This window comes from Saimiri boliviensis, chromosome 2 (assembly GCF_048565385.1).
Source record: "Saimiri boliviensis isolate mSaiBol1 chromosome 2, mSaiBol1.pri, whole genome shotgun sequence".
In the NCBI taxonomy this organism is placed as follows: domain Eukaryota; kingdom Metazoa; phylum Chordata; class Mammalia; order Primates; family Cebidae; genus Saimiri; species Saimiri boliviensis.
In genome coordinates this window covers 170944467-170966256 of record NC_133450.1, presented here as the reverse complement: position 1 = coordinate 170966256, position 21790 = coordinate 170944467, and the positions used below count along the sequence as shown (strand labels likewise).

The following is a 21790-nucleotide window of genomic DNA, read 5'->3' as shown; positions in this document are numbered from 1 at the left end:
GAGTAATATTCAACTGCCTAACCTGTAAGCGGTTAGCCTTCAATGGGCCCTTAAAAAACAGCTTTGTTCTTTTCCTTGACAGCTCCTTTAACCAAGGGGTTCATAACTAGTCCCCTAAAAGCTGGGTCTAGAAATTGCTGGTAAGGCCTTGCAGCACTGTAAGTCTTTTCCACCATCACCCGGAGTTCTGTCTGTCTCCTTCTTCAGCATAATGTCCCTCCTGCGTCACCTCTCCATCCCCGTGAGATGAAAGGCGGTCTTCATGTTTAGCAGTTCTTAATCTGACTAATGAAACACAGGCTTGTCCAGATACTGTTTCCTGAGATGTCAGTGAAAGAAAATAAAAGTGCCCACATACTAATAGTTTCATCCAGAACACTAGAAGCTATCTTGAAAATGAAGTGTTGGGCTAATCTCAATTTCCTAATCTATACAGATTAGGACTTGGCACATTCCAGAATATATATTATGTACTATACACAGCCCCAAGGAAATTTCCATTCTAGGTCATATTCTTATTGTCTACTGATTTATGACAAAGAGAAACTACATGAAAACAACGATACTCCTAGAGTTTTCTCTTTAAGATCTATTACATCTAGTAGACCTATTAGAAAAAGAAATGAAATGATTGCCCCACTGAATTTGTTAATCATTTTAGTTCAGTTTAATTCTGCTTCTGTTTCCACTTCAGACAGTTTGTCCCTATGATTCGACTTAGAAGAAAAAGTGTTTTAGGGCAAGTTCAACTTCTAGTGGTGGTCCACTGAGTCATTTCTGTACATAAGATTTTGCACTAAGGTATTAACGATACCTCAATAAAAATAAGGAATTCAAAGAGTACTGTATTTGGTGAGTGCATTAGTAGTGGTCTCCAAAAGACTTCCTTAAATAAAGAATAAGCTCTTCCTGAAATCTGTGGTCATGACACTTGTTTCATGTGACATTGACTCAGAATGAGATTACTGTATTTGGTGTGAGGTCTTGCTGTTTTCACTTTGAAGTTATGGAACTAACATTCAAAGGTACAGTTGATATGAGTGAATTACATTAAACCTAACGGAATGCTTTCGGTCCAAATGTGGTCGGATGCATGTATGTCTCTTTCTGGACTTACTATTCTGTATAGATCATCTATTCTCCTATCTTTGCATCAAAACCAAACTACCTTAATTACTGTAACTTTTTAATGTTTTATATCTAGAATGAGTTAGTCCTCCAGCTTTGTTCTTCTTTGAGAAAAAAACATCTTTTTGCTTTTCCACATAAATTTTACGACACGCTTAAAAGTTGAACTTGTGAATTCTCGAACACACAGATTTTTGGTTGAAATTGCACTTAATACACAACTACATTTGGGGGGAAAATAATACCTTTACAGGACTGAGTTTTCCAATCCAAAAACAGAGAATGTCTTTCAATTACTTTCTAAAATATGTTCCATAATTTTTTACGCAGAGATCATGTACAACCTTGCTAGATTTACGTTTTGATTTTTGATGCCTTTGTGAATGACATTTTTTAAATTACATTTTTCTGATTGCTATTGATATAAATAAATTAGATTTTTGTATATTCATCTTATATCTAGTGATCCTATTAAATTCATTGATTTTTTTAATAGTTTTCTCTTTAGATTATGATTTTCTACAATCACAATTGGTATTTCTTAAAATTGGTTTAGATAATTGATCTGTAATACTCTAGAACTCATACAGTTGGAAAAAATATTTTCATGTTAGACTAGTTCACATACAGAAATTTGATATGGTTTGGTTGTGTCCCCACCCAAATCTCATCTTCAACTGTAACTCCCACAATCGCCACATATTGTGGGAGGCAGCAGGTGAGTGGTAACTGGTAATTGAATCATGGGGGTGGGTTTTCCCATGCTGTTCCCATGATAGCAAACGTCTCATGAGATCTGATGGTTTTATAAAGGGCAGTTCCTCTGCACATGCTCTCTTGCCTGCCACCACGTGATATGTGCCTTTGCTCCTCCTTTGCCTTCTGCCATAATTGTGAGGGCCCCCAGCCATGCGGAACTGAGTCCATTAAGCCTCTTTCTTTATAAATTACCCAGTATTTATAAAATACCCAGTATTTTATACCCAATATACCCTGGGTATTTCTTTGTAGCAGTATGAAAACAGACTAATAGAAACTTAGTATATTTAATTACAACTATTCGCGTTAGATTAGAAAATCTAGACTACTGGCCTAGCATAAAATGATAGAAAGGGCCCCTAATACACAAAGAACAGGTTTATTTTATTGGAAACTCAGGAAATACATATTCTGTGTGCCCTGCTGCTCCCCTATTCCCACTTACACCCCAATAACATACATGAAGGGAAAACATTACTAGCTTTTTTTTTTTTTTTTGGAGACAGGGTTTCACTTTGTTGCCCAGACTGGAGTACGATGGCATCATCTCTGCTTACTGCAACCTCTGCCTCCCAGGTTCAAGTGATTCTCATGCCTCAACCTTCTGAGTAGCTGGGATTACAGGTGTGCACCACCACGCACAGCTAATTTTTGTATTTTTGGTAGAGACAAGGTTTCTTCATGTTGGCCAGGCTAGTCTCAAACTCCTGACCTCAGGCAATCCATCTGCCTCGGCCTCACAAAGTGCTGGTATTACAGATGTGAACCACAGAAATTGGCCTTATACTAGCTTTTGATCAAACTATATTTCCATGTATATTTCTTTATCTTCAATCATGAAAGAAAATAAAAGGCCAGTTGAAGAGATACATTTTATTTGCCCTTCCTACATTATATTCTTTAGATGTATCACTTCCAATGATATATCACTTAATATCTATGAGAACTAATTATCCTTACTTTCTTCTCTCCCAAATTCTCCTGGTTCCTGGGGTTACCAGAAAGGTCCCAGAGTCCAGGCTAGCTACCTCCTTGCTGCTGAAACTTTTCCTGTGTCTAAAGACATAGACAAGAAGTTGGAACCAGGTCTTATTTGGCTGCATGAGAAGCAATGGAGACTAAAACCAGCCCCCTTCCACCCATTGTTAGACCCAAAGAACTGACACAAAATGAAGAAGCGGAGCCTTTGGTTCTGTCTTCAGCAATATTTATTGGAAACAGCGATGCTTCCCATGGCGAGAGTTTATACAGTAAGCAGTAAGATTTGCCTTTCACTCCACACGATCCACTACTGCAGGTGGCACGTCGGAAGCAGCACATTAAACCTCTGAAAGAGTCTGTACAGCTAGATAAATAGAACTCTGGATACCTAACAGGACTTTCATGACTGATACAGATTAAAAAAAAAAAAACACCGATAAGCATACACACAGCACTGTACACACAAAATGAAGCTGATGGATAGAAGGGGCAGAAGTAAAAGTAGCAACTGAACTGGGAAAGAGTTTTGCATACGCAGCCACATACCTTAAACTGCTAAGCACAAAAATCATCTTTATTTGGTCCTCATTGAGGGCAGAATATGCACAAACGATGTTCAAAGAACACAAGGTAACAGTGGAAAGAAAAGGGAGTTACTGTTTCTCAGTCTATGGAATAGTGGAAAAATGGTTACTAGTGTTTTTCTCCTTGTGTCTCTGTGTCAAATGGATTCATGAAACACGTAATTCATAATAAAACAGAAATGAAGATACTTGTTCCCCCTTCCCTGTGCCCTTCAGAAATAGTCTAAATACATACATAGTTTCTGTACAGCAAGAAATTTTAGCTTGGATACCAGATTTCTTCCCAATTTCTCACAAAGGAGAATTTCCTCTTTTCAGCCCCTCTCACAATAATGCTGATTGTTAACTGTCTTACTGAAAAATAATTTAGAAGTACCGCTCTGGCTTTAATAGCAAGGAGGGAAGAAAACTGGCTATACCTCAGAAATAGCCATAAGTGTAAAGAACTGAGATGCCTGTTTGCAGAGAATGCTTTGAAACACTTTTCTATGGATGCATTAAGAGACAAATTCATTCAGATCAGGAGACAATTTGCTGGTGAGGGAAGGCTTTCTTTGACAATTCCATGACTCACGTATTTGGGAAGGGACACCGTGAAAGCAAAAGCTTTCTCTTCTTTGCATGGAGAAATGCAAAGAGACCTTCAGATGTCCCCTGGGTGATAGACAATATCTTCGGTGGGATGGTTTTTCTGTAGCGTGGCTCATGGTCATATTCTAAGAAACCACAGCCTCCTGAGAACTGTGTAAACAGCAGTTCTGTGACTACTGGCTGGTCTCAGATGATGTTTAAAAAGCACATGCCATGCCCACAGGCTAAGAGGATATCATCCATCACCATGACTCCTGTGGGAGCCCACAAGTCAACCAAAGACACTTGGTGGGGCTGGATGACGTGGACCACTGCGGCCTGCACTTGGGATGTGTTATAAGCAGCATTACCAAAGCAGTGGTTAACCGTAACTATCTGGGTCAAGAGGAGGTGAGCCAGCCAGCGTAACATCCTAATGGGGCAGGGCAACCAGAATTTCCACATAATTGATGGGGAAGAAGCCTGAATGGCCATGCAGCATCCCCTCATACCAGTTCTCATCAATTTGGTTAGTGAGTGTGATGATATCGCCCTCTTTAAATCCCAACTCCCCTTCATTTTCAGGTTCAAAGTCGTACAGAGCTCGGCAGCAGGGCTGATCCATTTGGACACCTGAGAGTAAGAGCAGGAGAGAAGAGAAGAACACAAGAGGATGAGGGGTATTTAACTCACAGAATCTGCTGCCTGCTGTACCCACCTGGCTTTCTGCTCCCTGGCTTTCCTCCCTCATTCCTCTTCCTGTTGAAGCTTCTTCTTGCTACCAGACCTCAGTGTCCACTGCATTGCGCATCTTGCCCTCTACTAGTCCTCAGAGGTTTTCTCGGACCTTTGGAAGTCGCTATATATTCCTGTTTGTTTCCAGTATGAAAAATGGTCACATCTATTCTTGTGATACATACAGGAAGTTCATTAAAGTCTGCCTTCATGATAATGTCCAGTAATAACAGGCATAATGACTTAAGAAGCATATAATGATGTAAGTTAATAACACAGCATGGCCAGAATTCTCTCATGTGAGCACTTTAAAATCTCTGCATATTTGAAAAAGTATGGTTAATTACATGGACAATGTTTTGCAATCTCAGAGTAACAGTTCGGTTATTACTCTTTAATATAACAATCCCAGCCTCTGGAAACTGCTGTAATGTAGTAAAAACAGAATAATATAAAACACCAAGTTGAAATTCTTTGCGACCTTGCACAAGGTACTTCACTCTGAGTTTCAGTGTCTGAAACTGGGTCTAACAGTAGGACTTACTACACATTACTACTGTGGCTATTAAATGAGGTTCTGTAAAAAAATCATAAAATTTATACTTGGTAAACTGTTGTATATATAAATACATGGAGTGCACTGGAGCTATGTCACATAAAAAATAATGTACTCTACCTTGAGTAAAATAATGAAGGATGAACTCACATCTTAAGAGGGATCTTTCCAAATGACCCAATGCATTAATATTACATGCACACACATGACGACAGAGACTCAGTCAAGCGCATACAGCTCCCATGCCGTCTAGGTGGCAGGAAAGGAAACAATGTAATTTATTTTTTTATTTTAGAGAGAGAAGCAAATTAATGAGTCTCCAGATGAAAAGTGAAACATATGATTGGTTTCCAGGCAGGGAGAAGCACAGCTATACACAATTTCTGTGACCAGTCCTGGTAGCCAGCTCCAGGAGCCATGGCTGCTTATGCCGTTCCCTGAAGCACTGAGCGCAAAGGACAGAGAGCGCCACCTGCTGGCTCAGACCTCACTTTTTCCCTTAATAAATCTCCTGAGAGCATGTTACAAAGTTTTCTACTTTAGAACATCAAGCAGGGAGGAAGCAGGAAAAATAAAAGCAAGCTCCCTGTCTCTAACATCCATATCCAGTATAAGACGGTTCCCACTTTGAACAAGCAAATGTGGAGGTTGACAATGTCTCCAGCACAGGCTGTTGTGTAATCTGTGTGTAGGGCGTGCAGAGCAAGCGTGACAAGGAAAAGGATGCTCTATTAGGTATGCATCGATATTCCTGAGATCAAAGGTCATCTAACTTTAATTATATCAACCTCCGTACAACAGCACGATAAACCGATCAGAGGTGAGGCATGGGAAAGGAAACCTAGCAAGTGTTGGGATTCAAAATACTTCCTTCCGCAAACATATTTAACCGCACACTTCTGTGACTCAAGAAATCCAGCTCATCAGCACATTTCTGGAGCCCCTTGCTGTCTGTGGGTTATATGTGAATGCATACAGGGACACGCTGCCCAAGGGTATTCATTCTTATACAGGCTGGATTCAGAGAGCACAGGCAGGAAAAAAGATAACACTCGTGGCGCCAAACTGACAAGGAAAGGTGATTTATGACCACAAAAGAGGCTCAGAATAAAATATGTTCACGTGTGCTGATGACTGAGGAAGAAAAAGGGATAGACAAAGAAAGTTTTATAGAGAAGAACTGAAAAGGAAGGAAAGAAAACGGTCAATAAAAAAAGACAAAAGGAATTCTTTAACAGAGTTTCTACCTGACAAACCACCCCATAAGAAATATATTACTGCATATTTCCTATGCAGCCAGATTGGATTGTTCCTACAATTTCTGGAAAAGTGCCAATGGATATGCCAAGGCCTGTGCAATACGATTTGCAGTCTCAGCTCCTTACCTGATGGTTTGGGAGTGCCTGTGTGGGAGAGACCCCCGTTGGGCTGAGTACTGTCTCCAGTTGGAAACTCCAGACTCATTCGTGGTTTAGGTTGATATTCTCTTCTAGGCTGAGATGAAGCCTGTCTTATTCTGCAATAAAAAGAAAAGTGGTGGGAAAGGTTATGTAGCCAGTTAAGAAGTAAAAACAAACATGAATACAAAGATTCAGGATATGCTTGGGTCACCCACCATTCTACCATGACGAAGTGTGGGAAATCAAAAAAGGACCCTCAGTTTTCTTGTATGTGTGTATCTGAGATTTTGGTGATACACACCTTTTTATGGGGCCATATCCTCACCTATCTTCATTCTCTCTCCCAATCCCTCACTTCCTCTTTTGTTTATTCAGGGTCCTTTGTGCAAATATGCACCGTGCTAGGTAACAGGAACACAAAAATGAATTAAGACACAGTTCTTGTACACAAAGGATAAATGTTTGAAGGGATGCATACCCTATTCTCCATGATATGACTATTATGCATTGAATGCCTGTATTAAAATGTGCCATGTGCCCCATAAATATATATACCTATGTATCCACATTTTTAAGTGTTTTACATTTATTTATTACTTTTACATTTACATCCTTCTTATATGGAAACATAAGGAATGCTTTTGTTATATAAAAGAATAATTCATGTGCAACAACTCAAGTTTTGGACAAATTACTTTTTCTGTCAGGGAAAACTAGGTCATCAGTGGTATCAGTAGCCATTGTAGTACATAAGAATTAAGTTCCCAGTGCTATATGCTCCAGGTAAACAGACACATTTATATAATTCCATGGACCATGTAGTTGGGATAAACCTGTATTTCATTATGAAAAGCAGAAGAAAATAGGATGAATTCTGGCATCAAGAAAATTAAGCTTAGTCTAAATGCATGGAGTAATTTTAAAACTTAAAATTCTACTATAGCATATTGTCAACAGAACAGGATTTAGTTACTGATTAGAAAGGATTGGTCTAGATTCTGATCTTTTCTTAAAATGTAGTCAGCTCAGTTATTCTCTCATGACAGTATTTAGCTCAGGCTCAAAACTCCATGTAACTGAATTCTGCAAAATCCAAATAAGCACAAAACAGATTGTTCTGTCAAGCTCTCAGAAACCAATACAGGCCCTAGACATCTATATTTCCAAACACTGAAATCTGTACTAAACTTTTGACTTACAAAACTATAAAATAATTAATGTGTATTGTTTTAAGCCAACAAGTTTGTGCCGTTTACTTGAAAGACACAAACAGATTATGTTCTGTAAGGGAGACAGAACACGAACAACTGATCACCATAAATTTTAGTAAGCACTGTCAGAGATATCTACAAAGTGTCACAGGAACACAGGGGTGTAGTTGCTGGTGAAGGTGGGAAGGAGACTACCTCTCCATAGGGAAGGTAGAGAAGGCTTAAGGAAAGAACTAGAAGATATACAGGAGTCGTTTCCAAATGAAAATGTGAAAGGAAGCTATTCCATGCAGAACATGAAAAGGTTTAGACAGAGGGAAGAAGGAAATATAGTGTGTGCTCTGAAGAGAATGTGCAGTTTGAGATATGGGGAAGAAGAGAAAAAGAGGGAAGACAGCAGGAAATTGGAAAGGTATGGCCAGTAAGTGTCTTCTACCCACCCCTAAATATTTTCCACAGTCTCAGGTATTCAATAAACAAAGTACCTAAGAGATTTGCAACGGAGAACAAGGGTTTAGGGTATGCTAACTGTAGAATGATATTGATTTTGAACATATTTCAGAGGGAAAAAAGGAAAGTGCTCCCTTCATGCTCAAGAGACATTAAAAGGCACATAACATTCCTTTAGTATTCTTAAGTACGTGGTTTTAAAACCTTTCTGGAGGCTTCAGCATTACATACATTTCCACAAGGGTGCACTGAAGGAAAATGCTCAATCAAACCATGAATCAAAGAAGATACTGAGACAAGATCAGCCAGACAAAAACAATGAAAATAGGTAATGTTTTCAGTGGTGTGAAATTGTATGACCAGAGTATTCATCATGCATTCAGCCATGTGATCCGCTAGCTATGGGAGTTTTACCTGGCCATGTAACCTAAGAAAAAAGCCTGCTGAGGTGACCCTTTGAGGTATATATGTTCAGCAAAATCATCCTGTTTAATCTGGCTAAATTAAAATAAGGCATAGATAACACAGGACCACCGGTATGTAGCCACACAGGTTGTGCCCCATGACCCCACAGAGCCGCACTCACATGGTAGTTCCTGCTGCTACCGCCCTGCTGTGAGGTGCATCTAAGGAGGTGAGAGCAGCTCTCTTTGATGGCAGAGGACTTGATCACCATTCAGAGAAACACAAGATGTAAAAATAAACAACTTTTTTTTTTTTGGAGACAGTTTTGCTCTTGTTGCCCAGGCTGGAATGCAATGGTGTGATCTCAGCTCACTGCAACCTCTGCCTCCTGGGATCAAGTGATTCTCCTGCCTCAGCCTCCCGAGTAGGTAGGATTACAGGCATGCATCACCACCGTCTAGCTAATTTTGTATTTTTAGTAGAGATGGGGTTTCTCCATATTAAGCTGGTCTCAAACTCCTGATCTCAGGTGATCTGCCCGTCTCAGCCTCCCCAAGTGCTGGGCTTAAGAGCGTGAGCCACCATGCCTAGCCAGAAACAGCCTTTCAAAGAGGTTATGGTTGGTTGTGAACTCCAGTCACACCACTGAGTAACCCTGGACTAGTTACTTCACCTCTCTTAGCCTCAGTTTACTCATCTGTTTGTTAGTCGAGGCTAAAAATACTTAGGTTACAGGGCTGTTATAAGATTGATGATGATATGTATCCAGTACCCACACGGGACATCTGCCCAGCAAATGGCATCCATTATCAGCAGTAGCATCCTGGTGTCCCACCTGTGGCAGCCAAAATATAATCCAACTATCGACCTCTCATAAACAGAAAATTAGATTCAACAGAACAATGCACAAGATAAAACAAAATCAAAACCAACAATACATAAGGTGCCTCTGCAGAAAAAGCAGGAATTCTGGCAGACGTTTGTCTTCAAATGTATTCTATGATTTCCATTTCTTTCTACATCATTTTATAGCAAGAAAATGCAAATGTGAAATGCACGGAACTGTAGAATACCTTTCTTCCAGCCTGACTGTGACTTGCTGCAGGATCTGGACTGCCTGCTTGTGGTATTCCAGCTGAGCTTGCACAAGTGCAGAGAGCTGGCTCACTTGTTCAATCTGCAGATGGATGGGAAAATCATGCCTTAGTTTCCACATCACCATCCTTAAGCAGCCACTACTGTTTCATACATACAGCAGAGCTGCCCTCAGCACACAGCCCCTGCTTGATGGTTCTGATGACTGTGTGATAAGCCAACTAAGATAGATAGTTCTGCAGGTTTCAAATCGATCAAGGATAAGAAAGCATCCTTATGCTTAGAACCATGCATATCAGTACCATGAGGAGAAGCAACATTAGTAATCCTCAGGAAGATCACATCGCTCTATAGAGTCTCATGCTTAACCACCATCTTGTATTTGGGATTTGACTTCTTTTACTGATTTCCTATGGGAAAGAAGGTATACTGGCCAAAGGACTCTTTGTTCCCTACATTTTTCATGCTGTTAATACTGGTCCTCTTAATAAAAATATGGTAATATCTCATATAACGCACCCGGAGAGGCGATATGGTATGAGAATCTTCTCTGCTCTCTGAGCCTCATCTATAATGTAGAAACGTTGAATCAAATGACATCTTGAGTTCATTTCTGCTCTAACATTCAAAGATTGATTTCTCTTGATTTTGTGTTTCACATTATGATCCGGCTGGGCAGCAGCCTCCAAGCCAACAGAGGCAGTGTTATCCCATGAATTTGGGGATGGGGAGGGGTGCTGGGTAGCAGGGAAGGAGCACTGTGATTTGGGTCACCCCTCATGCCCACAGTATTCCTCTCAAGGAGTTAGGTGGACACAGGTTGTTTTACATAAACACAAACCTACACTGTCTCCAGGTGGTAGGAAAGTCTGGATATGTTCAAATGCCTCCCCTGCCACAGTCAGGAGTAGGCAATGTGATAGTTAATTTTAGCTGTCAACTTGACTAGATTAAAGGATCCCCAGATAGGTGGCAAAGCATTATTTCTGGGTGTCTCTAAGAGTGTTTCCAGAGGAGACTGGCATTCACTCAGTAGGCTAAGGAAGAGCTGCCCTTCCCTATGCAGGTGAACACCATCCACTCAGCTCAGGACCCAGAGAGAACAAAAAGCAGAGGAAAGGCAAATTTGTTCTCTTTTTGTTCTAGGGAAGGGTACCCATATGCTCCTGCCCTTGGATATCACACCTCTAGGTTTTCTGGGCTGGGACTGGCACCAGTACTACTGATGCCTCGTGCTCCACAATGGCCTCTACTGAATTTATGCATAGATCATCAGAAATATTCTTTATCTTTCCATGTTGGTAAGTGAGATGTCCCCGACTTAACAATTCGTAGGTTTTACAACGGTGCAAAAGTGATATGCACTCAGTAGAAACTATACTTCTATTACCACACAACCACTCTGTTTTTGAATTTTAATGCACTATTCAATAAATTACATGATCTATTCAAGACTTTAACCCCATCATAAGTTAGGAAGAATCTGTACTTTAAGATTCATTAGCAGACAAGAATCTGGTTAAATCAAACTACAGAAAGGCAGAAAAAACTTTTCTATTTCTCAGTCTACTTTATTAAAATTATTTAAAGGACATAACTACTGAAGTTCTTATCATATGGTGTAATCAGATATTAATGCTTTAAGGGTTAGGCTCTTTAACACATTAATGCTGTGCCTTGATAATATTAAATTGAAAACCACAGGAGAGTCACTTACATCCATCTCCAAGAGATTGAACATGCTTGACTCAGCAATTTCCTTAGACTCATCAAACTTCTCTAGAGCTTGACGAAGCTCTTCATCTGGAATCTTGCCTTGTCGTTTCTTCTTATAATCAAAATCCAAGCGTCGACCCTCCAACTTCTTTAGATGATGCTGAAAAAGGCAAGGGCCAGGAACAAGCTTTGGAAGGGCTTATGGAAAAAGCTTATTTGCAACTCACTTCTCCATCACGTCCATTAACTTACAAATTAAGATAGGCTAAATTTTAAAGTACAATGTCACTGCAGAAAAAAAGAAACATGCATCAATGGGGCCAATGCTTTCAAAGGCTAAATATGGAGGACTATCTTTAAAAATAATTAAGAATAAAAGATAAATTGTAGGAATATGAGTGCCCTTTATTTTCTGGCCTTGTCGGGCCAAAGCCAAGCTGGACTAAGCCTTTCCAGCCCATGACAGAAACAGAGAAGAAGGTACATGCACTACACATGTCGAACGGACACACTCACAGGGCCCACAGTCCCCGTCTTCAAGAGATACGGTGTCTCATGAGAAGCCAGAGGAAAAACACTTTCCTTGAAATTGAGTGAGACATAAACGGCATTCTTGCTTTTACAATTATCCGTTCTGTTAGAATCATCCAAGTTGCTTATTACAAATAGGGATTTCCCGATCTTTTGAATCAATACCTAGGGCTGGGGCCTAGGAATCTACATCTTAACACTTGCCCCAGCTGACTGGTGGAGCTTTCAGGAAACCACTGATTTATTTTAAGCCTCTCACTTGACATATAATGAAACTCAAGAACAAAATCTCACTTGGAATGGACCTTAGACGGGATTATACCTAATGCTCCACACTGAGGTTCAATCCCCTCCTGCACCATCTCTAGCAGATGGCTGCCCAGGCTCTGCCCGTCACCTCTAGTGACCAGGTGGCAGAGTAGTTTTCCAAAGCTATAAAGTATTTTTCCCCCAATAGCTACAGTCTTTCACTACTAATGGATGAAGGAAAATGCTGGATTTTTCCTTGTTACTGGGTATGTATGGAGCAGAATGAAAGGAAATGAAAACAAAGTAGGGTGTGGTAAAAAAAAATGAAAAGGAGGAAGAATAATATTCTCGACCTTCCCTCACACTGTATCCCCTGCTCCCCATCCATGCCCTGATCCAAACTAAATCCTCATTTGGAAGGAAACTTCTTTTATAAACATTTGAACTTTACAGTCAGCTATAGGGTACTGCATTGGAGTCAGAGCTGTATTTTGGATTTAGGGTGAGTCTGCCACTTACTAACTCTATAATCTTGAGCAAATGGTACGTTAGAGGAGATTTAAGCTAGAATAAGGAGGAGGAGGCCTTAGTTCAAGTTATGGCAATCCATTTTATACCCAACAAAGTTAAGTTTCAAAAAAGCTCAACAAATATTTCTAAGATAAAAAAGTGAGCAAACATTCCACACTCAGAGACATATGAACTTTATTTATTAGAAATAGCTCAACTGTTCTACATGTTTTAGAAAAAGGATAGTTGGTATTCTTCCTCAATCCTAACAACCATTATGAAAATATTGATATAAAAACATATGCTTCCATCTAATTTGGGGCCTTGAAAAAAAAAATATATATATATATGCTTATAGAGTGATAGAATAACTATTTATTTAAGCCAACAGCTAGTACAACTAAAATTTTAGTGGGTGAAATCAGTCCAGCAAACCACAGAATAATTAATAAAACTATGTATTCTCAGGGAAAGAATATTATTCTCTGGAGAGTAAGTCTGAAAAAAGCTATTCAATATGAAAATCAGAGAAGTCAGAGACAACCCTCATGAGTGGGACAGTCTTATCAGGCTGAAAAGTATCACATTTCTGTTTTTTCTCATTTTGTCTTACTGAGTTGTTTTGTGATTTATGTGCCCAGAGCTGACAACACAAAGCGTAAGCTAAAAAATGTTTTCTAAAGAAAAAGGGCATCTGGGTCTGTATGATTTCAACTGCCCACTTTCCAGAAGATGCATTGTACGTACTTGAATTTCCCTAAGATCTTTGTCATGAAGATTCTGAAGAGGGTCAATGAAGTTCTGCTTCACTTCTATGTCCAAAGAGTCTTTGACCTCCGAGAGTTCCCGCATGGCCTCCCCCACCTCACCAAGCGCTGGGCCTAGGAGAGAACAAAGCTCTTCGATGTTACGGAATAAAGATGAAGTGCGCTCGCAGTAACAGGGCCCTTCAAAGATGAAAACCCAAAAGATTACCATTTGTCTTCTAAAGACAACAACAGACAAGAGAGAATAAGTATCTTCAGTTCACTCTAGGCAACAGACTCGATGCCCCCTACGAGGGTAAATATCTCTCATTGAGAATGTAACAGTTACTTTTTCCTTTCAAAAGAAATTTAGGAAGCCCCCTGCCGTCTCTTGTAAGTACCAGCTTTCCCTAACATGGGACAAGCTTAAGGCCGATGTATTTAGCAGAAACAAGTACCAGAAATAGCAAGGTTCAACCAGGAAGGAGATCCCATTATCACAAGGGGGTGAAAGCATAAGATGTTGGTTGTGGTAGTGTTGAGGGGACAGGGTGAAGGAATAAATCATGTCTCACCTTGGGCGGTAGAACTAGGTACTATATACAAGTAAGTGAAGATCTATGAAAAAGCCCAGGTGGCAGGGCCTTGAATCATGCTGACTGTGCCTGCTCACTCTGCTTCAGTACTCAGTGACTGCCAGAAACACCCAACAGAAAGTGCTGAGGAGGCATCTGCATATGTCAACCAAAGCTACTGTAAAGGCTAAGGTCTCAAGAGGGGAAGGGAGGAAGAAAACTTGTAAGATAATCACCTTAGAGCAGATGAAATAATTCTGAAAACAAATTTTTGGCCCATCCCAAATTAAAAATCAAAATATAAAATTATTTGACTGATTTCCTATAGAATTTCTTACCAGCACCAAAATCCCACAGACAAATGAAAGAATTATAATGTGAGGAATCACTTCTTACCAAAGTTGCAGTCATCTCCAAGCTCTCTTCCAAATTTGAGCATGGCCTCCGCCAGCAGTGCCTCTGCCTGAGGATAGCCAGGCCCCTTCTCCTGGCCACGGATTTTTGACATGGTGTTGATCATGCTGAGCTTAGCTCTGGAAGCTGAAGGTGAAGAGAGAACAAGCTTTCAGAGTAGGCGATGTGACACAGCAGGAACAGGGCCGGATGGAGGATCAGGTCTCAAAGCAGCCGACGCAGCAGCTCAGCTACTGATAAGTGTACCTTCAGTACCCTCCAGTGTTCTCTCCATAGTCAGTCGAATCAATCACTTTTTTAAAGCACTAAACTCTCCCTCTCCCTTAAGATATCATAATGAATTACAGGAATGCTGTTCTAGGTGAAGCAGGAGTACAGGCTCAAATTCTATCACTGTGTGCCCTTCCCCATCCTCCCTTCATTGTGGTGGCCCCTACAGTGACTCTGTGGAGCTGGGTGCTTCCATGGAGAGCTTTTAAGAAACTCCTGGATTATGTGATGATCTTTAAATTTTATTCTAGTTTCGTATTTCTATTCTAGGAGTCTAAGGATTGAAGTAAGGAACGAATAGTAAATTCTTGCGGAGTGAACTTGATGCCTTGTTTCACTTATACCATGTATGAAATAGAACTATTTTCAGAATCATTTCTCAACTAAGATCTGATGGTAAACAGACCCAAGAACAACAAAATACTGTGTTTATTAAAAAGATTTAATCGCTTCTCTAGCACATAACTAGAGAAAATCAGTTTTGTGCCTCAAAGAGAGCATTTCAATTTCTCTTTCTTTGCTTTTGTTTTTATAAAAGAAGTTGCCTAAAAAGCAATTCTAGTTTTAGTGGCAAAAACAGTTTTATTAAAAAATTGTTAAAGCCTATGATTTAATTGACACTAGGATACCTAGGTTCCTCAGGTTCATAATTAGTTAGGATTACATATTAACCTAGGACTACACCTCAAATCCCATTGTCATGGAAACCCCAGATAGAATCACAGCTTAAGGTACTTCCAGCATTCAGTGGCTGACACTTAATCTTGAACATTTATTTAACACAGGCTTTTATTTAAACTTTGAGTCTTAGAGGCATTGAATAGAGATGAGAAAAGTTATCAGGAGTGGACATCCTGTAACCCTGTTACAATGAGCAAGATAATTATGGCCCCCGTTTTCACAAAGGAGGGTAGAGTCTATTTTAAAATCAATTAGAGTGAAGTATATATACCAAGTGCCATGATAAGGGATTGTAGAGAGTCCCAGATATATGGCTCTGTCCTCGTCTGTTAGGGAGGGGCATTGCAAAGGATTCCTAGAGGGAAGTACCTTTAAACTTAGAACCAAATAGTATGTAGCAGTTAGTCAGGCTAACAACACATGTAAAGGCTGGTGGTGACTGGAAAAATACAAGATTCACTTATTTTCTCATATAAAAGGAATCTTACATTAAATCTGAAAAATAGAAAATGCAGGCTAGGTGTGGTGGCTCATGCTTGTCATCCCAGCACCTTGGGTACCCAAGGCAGGAGGATCATTTGAGGCCATGAGTTTGAGACCAGCAAGGCAACAGAGCAAGACCTCACTTCTACAGAAAAATTTAAAAGTTATCAGGATGTGGTGATACTCATCTGTAGTCTCAATTACTAGGGAGGCTGACATGGAAAGATTGCTCGAAGCCAGGAGTTTGAGGCTGTAGTGAGCTATGATGGTGCCACTGCACTCCAGCCTGGGTGACACAGCAAGACTCTGTCTCTTAAGAAAGAGAGACAGAGAGACAGAGAGACAGAGAGACAGAGAGAGAGAGAGAGAGAGAGAGACCCACAGAATCATTTTTTAAGGGGAAAATATCATTATTTTCTGCAGTAAGCCATATCTGAGATCCAGGAAGGACACAGTCCCTACCCTCAAGGTGCTCCAATACAGTGACAAGTAACATAGACAGGGGCAACAAACATAATACATATTATCATGGCTAATATGTACAGTATACTAGGGGGACACTGAAAAATGACAGCACAAATAAAAAGCAAACAGTGCAAATAAAATAAGCAAACACCAGGCAATAAAAAGTACAGAATGAATAGAAGGAAAGAAAGAACAGAGTAATGAAACTGCACTTGAGTTAATCCCTACAAATCCTATGAGGGTCATTTTACATTTATAAAAGAGCGTATTCCTTTTATAAAAGCTGGATGTGATAAGTGCTTATATCTTGACTCTATTAAGGTTTCCAGGTAAGTAATTCTAAATAGTTTAATACATTGTGGCTGATTTTCAAATTCATCATTTCGAATGTTGTTCAACTTTGAAGGACTTTATTCTTTTACCACTTAAGAATATCTTGGATATATTTTATACTTTCATGAGAAGAAAGAAGAAAGCCATTTTCTATTAGCATATCTACTTCAAATAACCAAAAAAAAAAAACCCTATTAATCCACATATTTGAAGAGACTAGCTCTTAAATTGGTTCAAAAATTTATTACATTTGTATTAATAATATTGAGTTAATGAAATTTTAATGTTATTAAAAATATCATCAGACCTCTGATTAACCATCTTTAAATGTTAACAGTTTTTTTTTTTTTTTTTAAACGGAGTTTCGCTCTTGTTACCCAGGCTGGAGTGCAATGGCGCAATCTCGGCTCACCGCAACCTCCACCTCCTGGGTTCAGGCAATTCTCCTGCCTCAGCCTCCTGAGTAGCTGGGATTACAGGCACGTGCCACCATGCCCAGCTAATTTTTTGTATTTTTAGTAGAGACGGGGTTTCACCATGTTGACCAGGATGGTCTCGATCTCTTGACCTCGTGATCCACCGGCCTCAGCCTCCCAAAGTGCTGGGATTACAGGCTTGAGCCACCGCACCCAGCTAACAGAATTATCTTTAAATGATTGTTTAAAGCAGTACTTTAAGACACTGAGAGTGAGCTTGGAAAATACAAATTAAAGCACTCAAATTCCTATTACATAGTCTCAGCCTGCATTGCTTTACCAAGTTGTATGCACCCGTAGAGATCTATGTCCTTTCTCTTCTAAATGAGCCCGACTCCTCTTTTTCAAACCTAGGCTGTATGACTCTACTTCTAGGTGATTCCCAGAAGGAAATTTATTGAGTAAACTGAAACAGCAGGAAGATGACCATAAAAGGCTGACCTATTCCCAAAAGGGCCCCACTGTTTTGTCCTCTGCTAAAATGAGCATTTTTTTTTACCTTAAAATTTATGCGATCTTTTAAAGAAGACAAAAGGGGGCAGCTGAGGCTCAGTCTTAACTCTCAACTCTAGAGCGTCATCAGTAGCATCCCTGACAAGCTTTCTAATTCTGGGAACAGCCAAAGGGAGCTATAAGCTCTGCTGAGAATAAAATGGAAGCTCTGCTAGCCCCGCCTGAGTTATTTTCCTCTGACCTAAAAGCAGTGCCCATATGAGTCACTGCCCGGTCTGTCTTACAGCTACTTATCTAGTGTGGCAACTAGCTGAGGATGCTGAAAAACTCGGTACTTCTGCTAAACCTTAGTTTTTAATATTTTTATTTCCTAATCTAAACAAACAGGAAAAACAGTAGAGTCCATTAAGAAGGCTTTCCATGAAAAACAGCAGAGTCCATTATAATGAATATTAGCTTTGAGCTCATACAGACATAGCCAAAAATCCAGGCTGTAAATCTTGCTACTTAGCTGTGAATCCCTGAGAAATCCCTCACGTGTAAGATTGTTACCAGTGGTCAAAGATAAAAACCAAAAACCAGCACAGAAAACATAACAGGCACTGGACACTGAGGAAAATATTCTTTCTTTCCCCCTTCCAGGCTCTCCTGTCTATGAGCGTGTGTTCTGGAATGCTCTACTGACAACCTGGTTGCACAGGAAACTGCACTGCCCAGAGTCCCTTTCCTTACACAGACAAAAGTCAGAACTGGTCCAAAGTAAGGCTGTGCAAGATTTAGGAGGTGAAGTTGAAGCAGTAGCCACAAGGCTGTCGATAGTTAGAGGGGATGACAGACAGATGCAGAGGTGCCAGTGGGTTCCAGTTTTTCCTTGCTCTTTTCTGCTGTGGGCTGAATAACTTCATTAAAACATTTTAATTTTTTATAAAATGCTTCCATACACATCGTTTTTTTCAAACCCTTAGGTAAAGCTGTCCTGTTCAAAAGCACCATGAGCTCCCACTGTGCTCTGGCATGGCACTTACAGGCTGCTGATACCATCTGATCACACCACTCACTCTGTGGTTTCACAGGATGGCTTGAGAGAGCAGGTCTTCTTGGCACCAGGCCTACTTTCCCCTCACACTAATTAAATGTTAAGGATTCCAAGGCTACCACTGGGTCTTTTCATTTTTCCTGACTCCATTTCATAAAGTACAGAAGAGCACAGTTCCACTTCTCCAGTAGGCTAAAAAGCTATATGGTTTGCCATCATTCACTCCAATCTTCCCTTAGGAATCTGACTCTTTGGAAGCACTTTATTTTCAAATTATGCCACGAAAATCTGCTTTATGTGAGGATGACAAAGAGTGGTCACAGGATCTCCCAGGATCAGAAAAGAGGCTCTTATTTCCCCAAAAAAAGAGAGCAAGCTAAATCATGAGCCCTACACCAAGGAGTTTAAAAAGATTAATTAATACTAATAAGTAGGTTATACTGGAAATAATGATGCATTCCCTACACAGAAAAAATGTGAAGTTTGATTTATTACAATTCAAAATCAAAGTTTATCACAAACGAGATTTCTGCCGTGCTGGAAACCAGCAGTCTGTGGAATGGAGATGCCCAGCACAAATCTGAACACAGGTTGGGGTTGCAGAGGCAGAGGGGCATGGAAATGAGTGCTCGTTGCTGGAAGGGCAGGGATGAGGGATGAGTCTGCCCTCTGCACCCCATTTTCTCCCCACCTTAGATGATTATGATAAGAGTACTTGGGGAAAAACCTTTTGTAACTCATTTTTTAAAAATTACAACCTGATTTAAACTGCTATATTCTCAAGAGTGGTTTCCTTCACTGTGAAATCTGAAATAAAAACATAGTGACAGGACATCTGTCTATCCCAACAGGGAAGAAGAAAATGCAAGCCCCCCCACCCTTGGTGTGAGTTGATGAATACAGTGGATGCACTTGGACAGAACAGGCAGCCACAGTACTCAAGTCACATCTTCGTGTTCTGACTGATGGGGGAACCCTAACGGCTTTAGCATCCATCAGGGAAGACCAAACACATGAAACATGGTTTCTGAAGCCTTTCACTGCTTTTCGTGACTTAATTTCTATGTCATCCCTAACTGTTGTATAGAAAACAAGCCTCATTGCCCAAAGAAGCAGAAATCTTGAGCAGTACAAATGCCAAATAATTTGTACTAGTATTCATAATTAATACTATCTGGTCTGAAAACTTAGAGCTCTGAAATATTGGAAAAACTGGAGCTCATAACCAGATTTCATCCTAGAGCTATCACTTCAGAAGTACCTACCTCTTATATAATTCGTATACATCATCCAGCCTTGCAAAACACAAGAGATGAGTTTTGTTTCTCCATTGTACAGATTAAAAAAAAACAAAGTACAGAAAAATGATGTAAGGTGCCCAAGGACAGGTACCAACAAGAAGCTGAGCCAGAATCTGAATCACAGCTTTTCTCAAAAGCTCTCTGTTCTCTCCTCAGATTCCCAGAAGGCTGCACTGGCTCTCATTGCTTTATTACATCTTCATTAAAAAAGGTCAAATTAAGACTTCTCAGCAGCAAAATGTAAAGCTTTAGCTATACTTACACTTCTTACGTGTTTAAAAATGCAGAGGTGATGAAGTATCATCATTTAGAAAGCAGGATGAGCCCATGTGAGTTAGGAGCCTGAAGATCGTTCCACCTGCATGACCTTGGACGAGCTTAACCTCTTAAACCTCTGCCTCCACACTCAACATAAGGAGATTGGCCTACTGAACTCTGTATTGCTTTCCCAATCTAAAAATCTCTGATACATGCATTAGAATCCCATAGAACAAGTGGATGAAGTCATTTACAAATTAGTAGATGGCATCTATGTCAGCATACACAGAGTTTTAATGTACATTTTCAAAACCAAAGAAACAGACTCCTTTGCAAAACCATCACTGAGATCAAAACCAGTAGGTCTTATTTTTAAACCCCCAAGAAAAATTTGATTATTTATAAAATCCTTCCTCTTTTTAAAATTTCTGCAACAATGTATACTACAGCCAGACCATGTCTTAGTATGAGTATGGGTCTGTGCAAAAACGAGAATTTAAAAAAATACATATCAAGCGAATAGCTCAAGAAAAACACAAAGGTAACTTATTCTCCCTTCTTGTAGAAAACTGTCAGATTTCATTAAGGATAATTAATTTCTAACTACATTTTTACACAAGCATTAAAATTCAGAGGACCAAAGTGACATTTAAATTAAAAAATATAATCTCCTTTTGAAGATAAAAAAAATCAGAAATGCCTTCTCCTATAACAGAATCTATTATCATCTCCTACCAATTAATGAGAGGATACATGGCATCAAAGGAATAACACAGGGCAGGGTTCAAAATATTGTGATGGTGAAACGAGGCAGTGTTGACAACCAAAGCAGGCACTAAATCAATATTAGTTTTTTTCTCTGTTTTTCCACTTTTGGAGAAAGTTACAGTTGACAGTTATTTCACTGAAATGGCAACCGACAGCTAAAAATACACTTGCCTCTTCAGCACCTATCAAAAGTCAATGATGTCTTTAATTGACGGAAAAAATTAAAAGTTTGTTCTTGGAAAAGATCAGCAAAATTGACAAACATTTAGCTAGATGAACTAAAAAAAAAAGAGGGAAAAGACACACATTACTAAAATCAGAAATAAAATGTGGAGAGATTCATCCTGCTTCTACATTAGTAAATGGGATTATTAAGAGAGTACTATGAGCAACTGTACACCAATGAATTGTATAACCTAAATGACAACCTCTTAGAAACACAAAACTTACCAGGACTAACTCACAAAGAAATACAACATCTGAACAGACCTATAATTAGTAAAAAGATTGAATCAGTAATCAAAAATCTTCCAATAAAGACAAGCTCAGGATCTGACGGCCTCACCAGTGACTTCTACTAAATATATGAAGAACTAACACCAACCGTCCTCAAACTTTTCCAAAAAATTAAAGAAGGAAAACTTCCCACTC

The 21790-nt window shown here is 39.7% G+C and overlaps 1 protein-coding gene across 3 annotated transcripts in view; it reads right to left on the bottom strand.

Annotated features, from left to right (window-relative positions):
• Window positions 1-3072: 3072 nt before the first annotated feature.
• SH3GL2 (SH3 domain containing GRB2 like 2, endophilin A1) overlaps window positions 3073-21790 on the bottom strand; it is a 208807-nt gene continuing 190089 nt past the window's right edge. For all 3 annotated transcript variants that reach the window (XM_039475016.2, XM_074394892.1, XM_074394893.1), the window contains exons 4-9: window positions 14598-14741; window positions 13628-13761; window positions 11592-11750; window positions 9853-9956; window positions 6699-6829; window positions 3073-4655 (exon numbers count right to left, since the gene is read on the bottom strand). In XM_039475016.2, coding sequence (XP_039330950.1) covers window positions 4456-4655; window positions 6699-6829; window positions 9853-9956; window positions 11592-11750; window positions 13628-13761; window positions 14598-14741 — 872 coding nt within the window. In that variant the 3' untranslated portion in view covers window positions 3073-4455. The remainder of the gene's footprint in view (window positions 4656-6698; window positions 6830-9852; window positions 9957-11591; window positions 11751-13627; window positions 13762-14597; window positions 14742-21790) is intronic.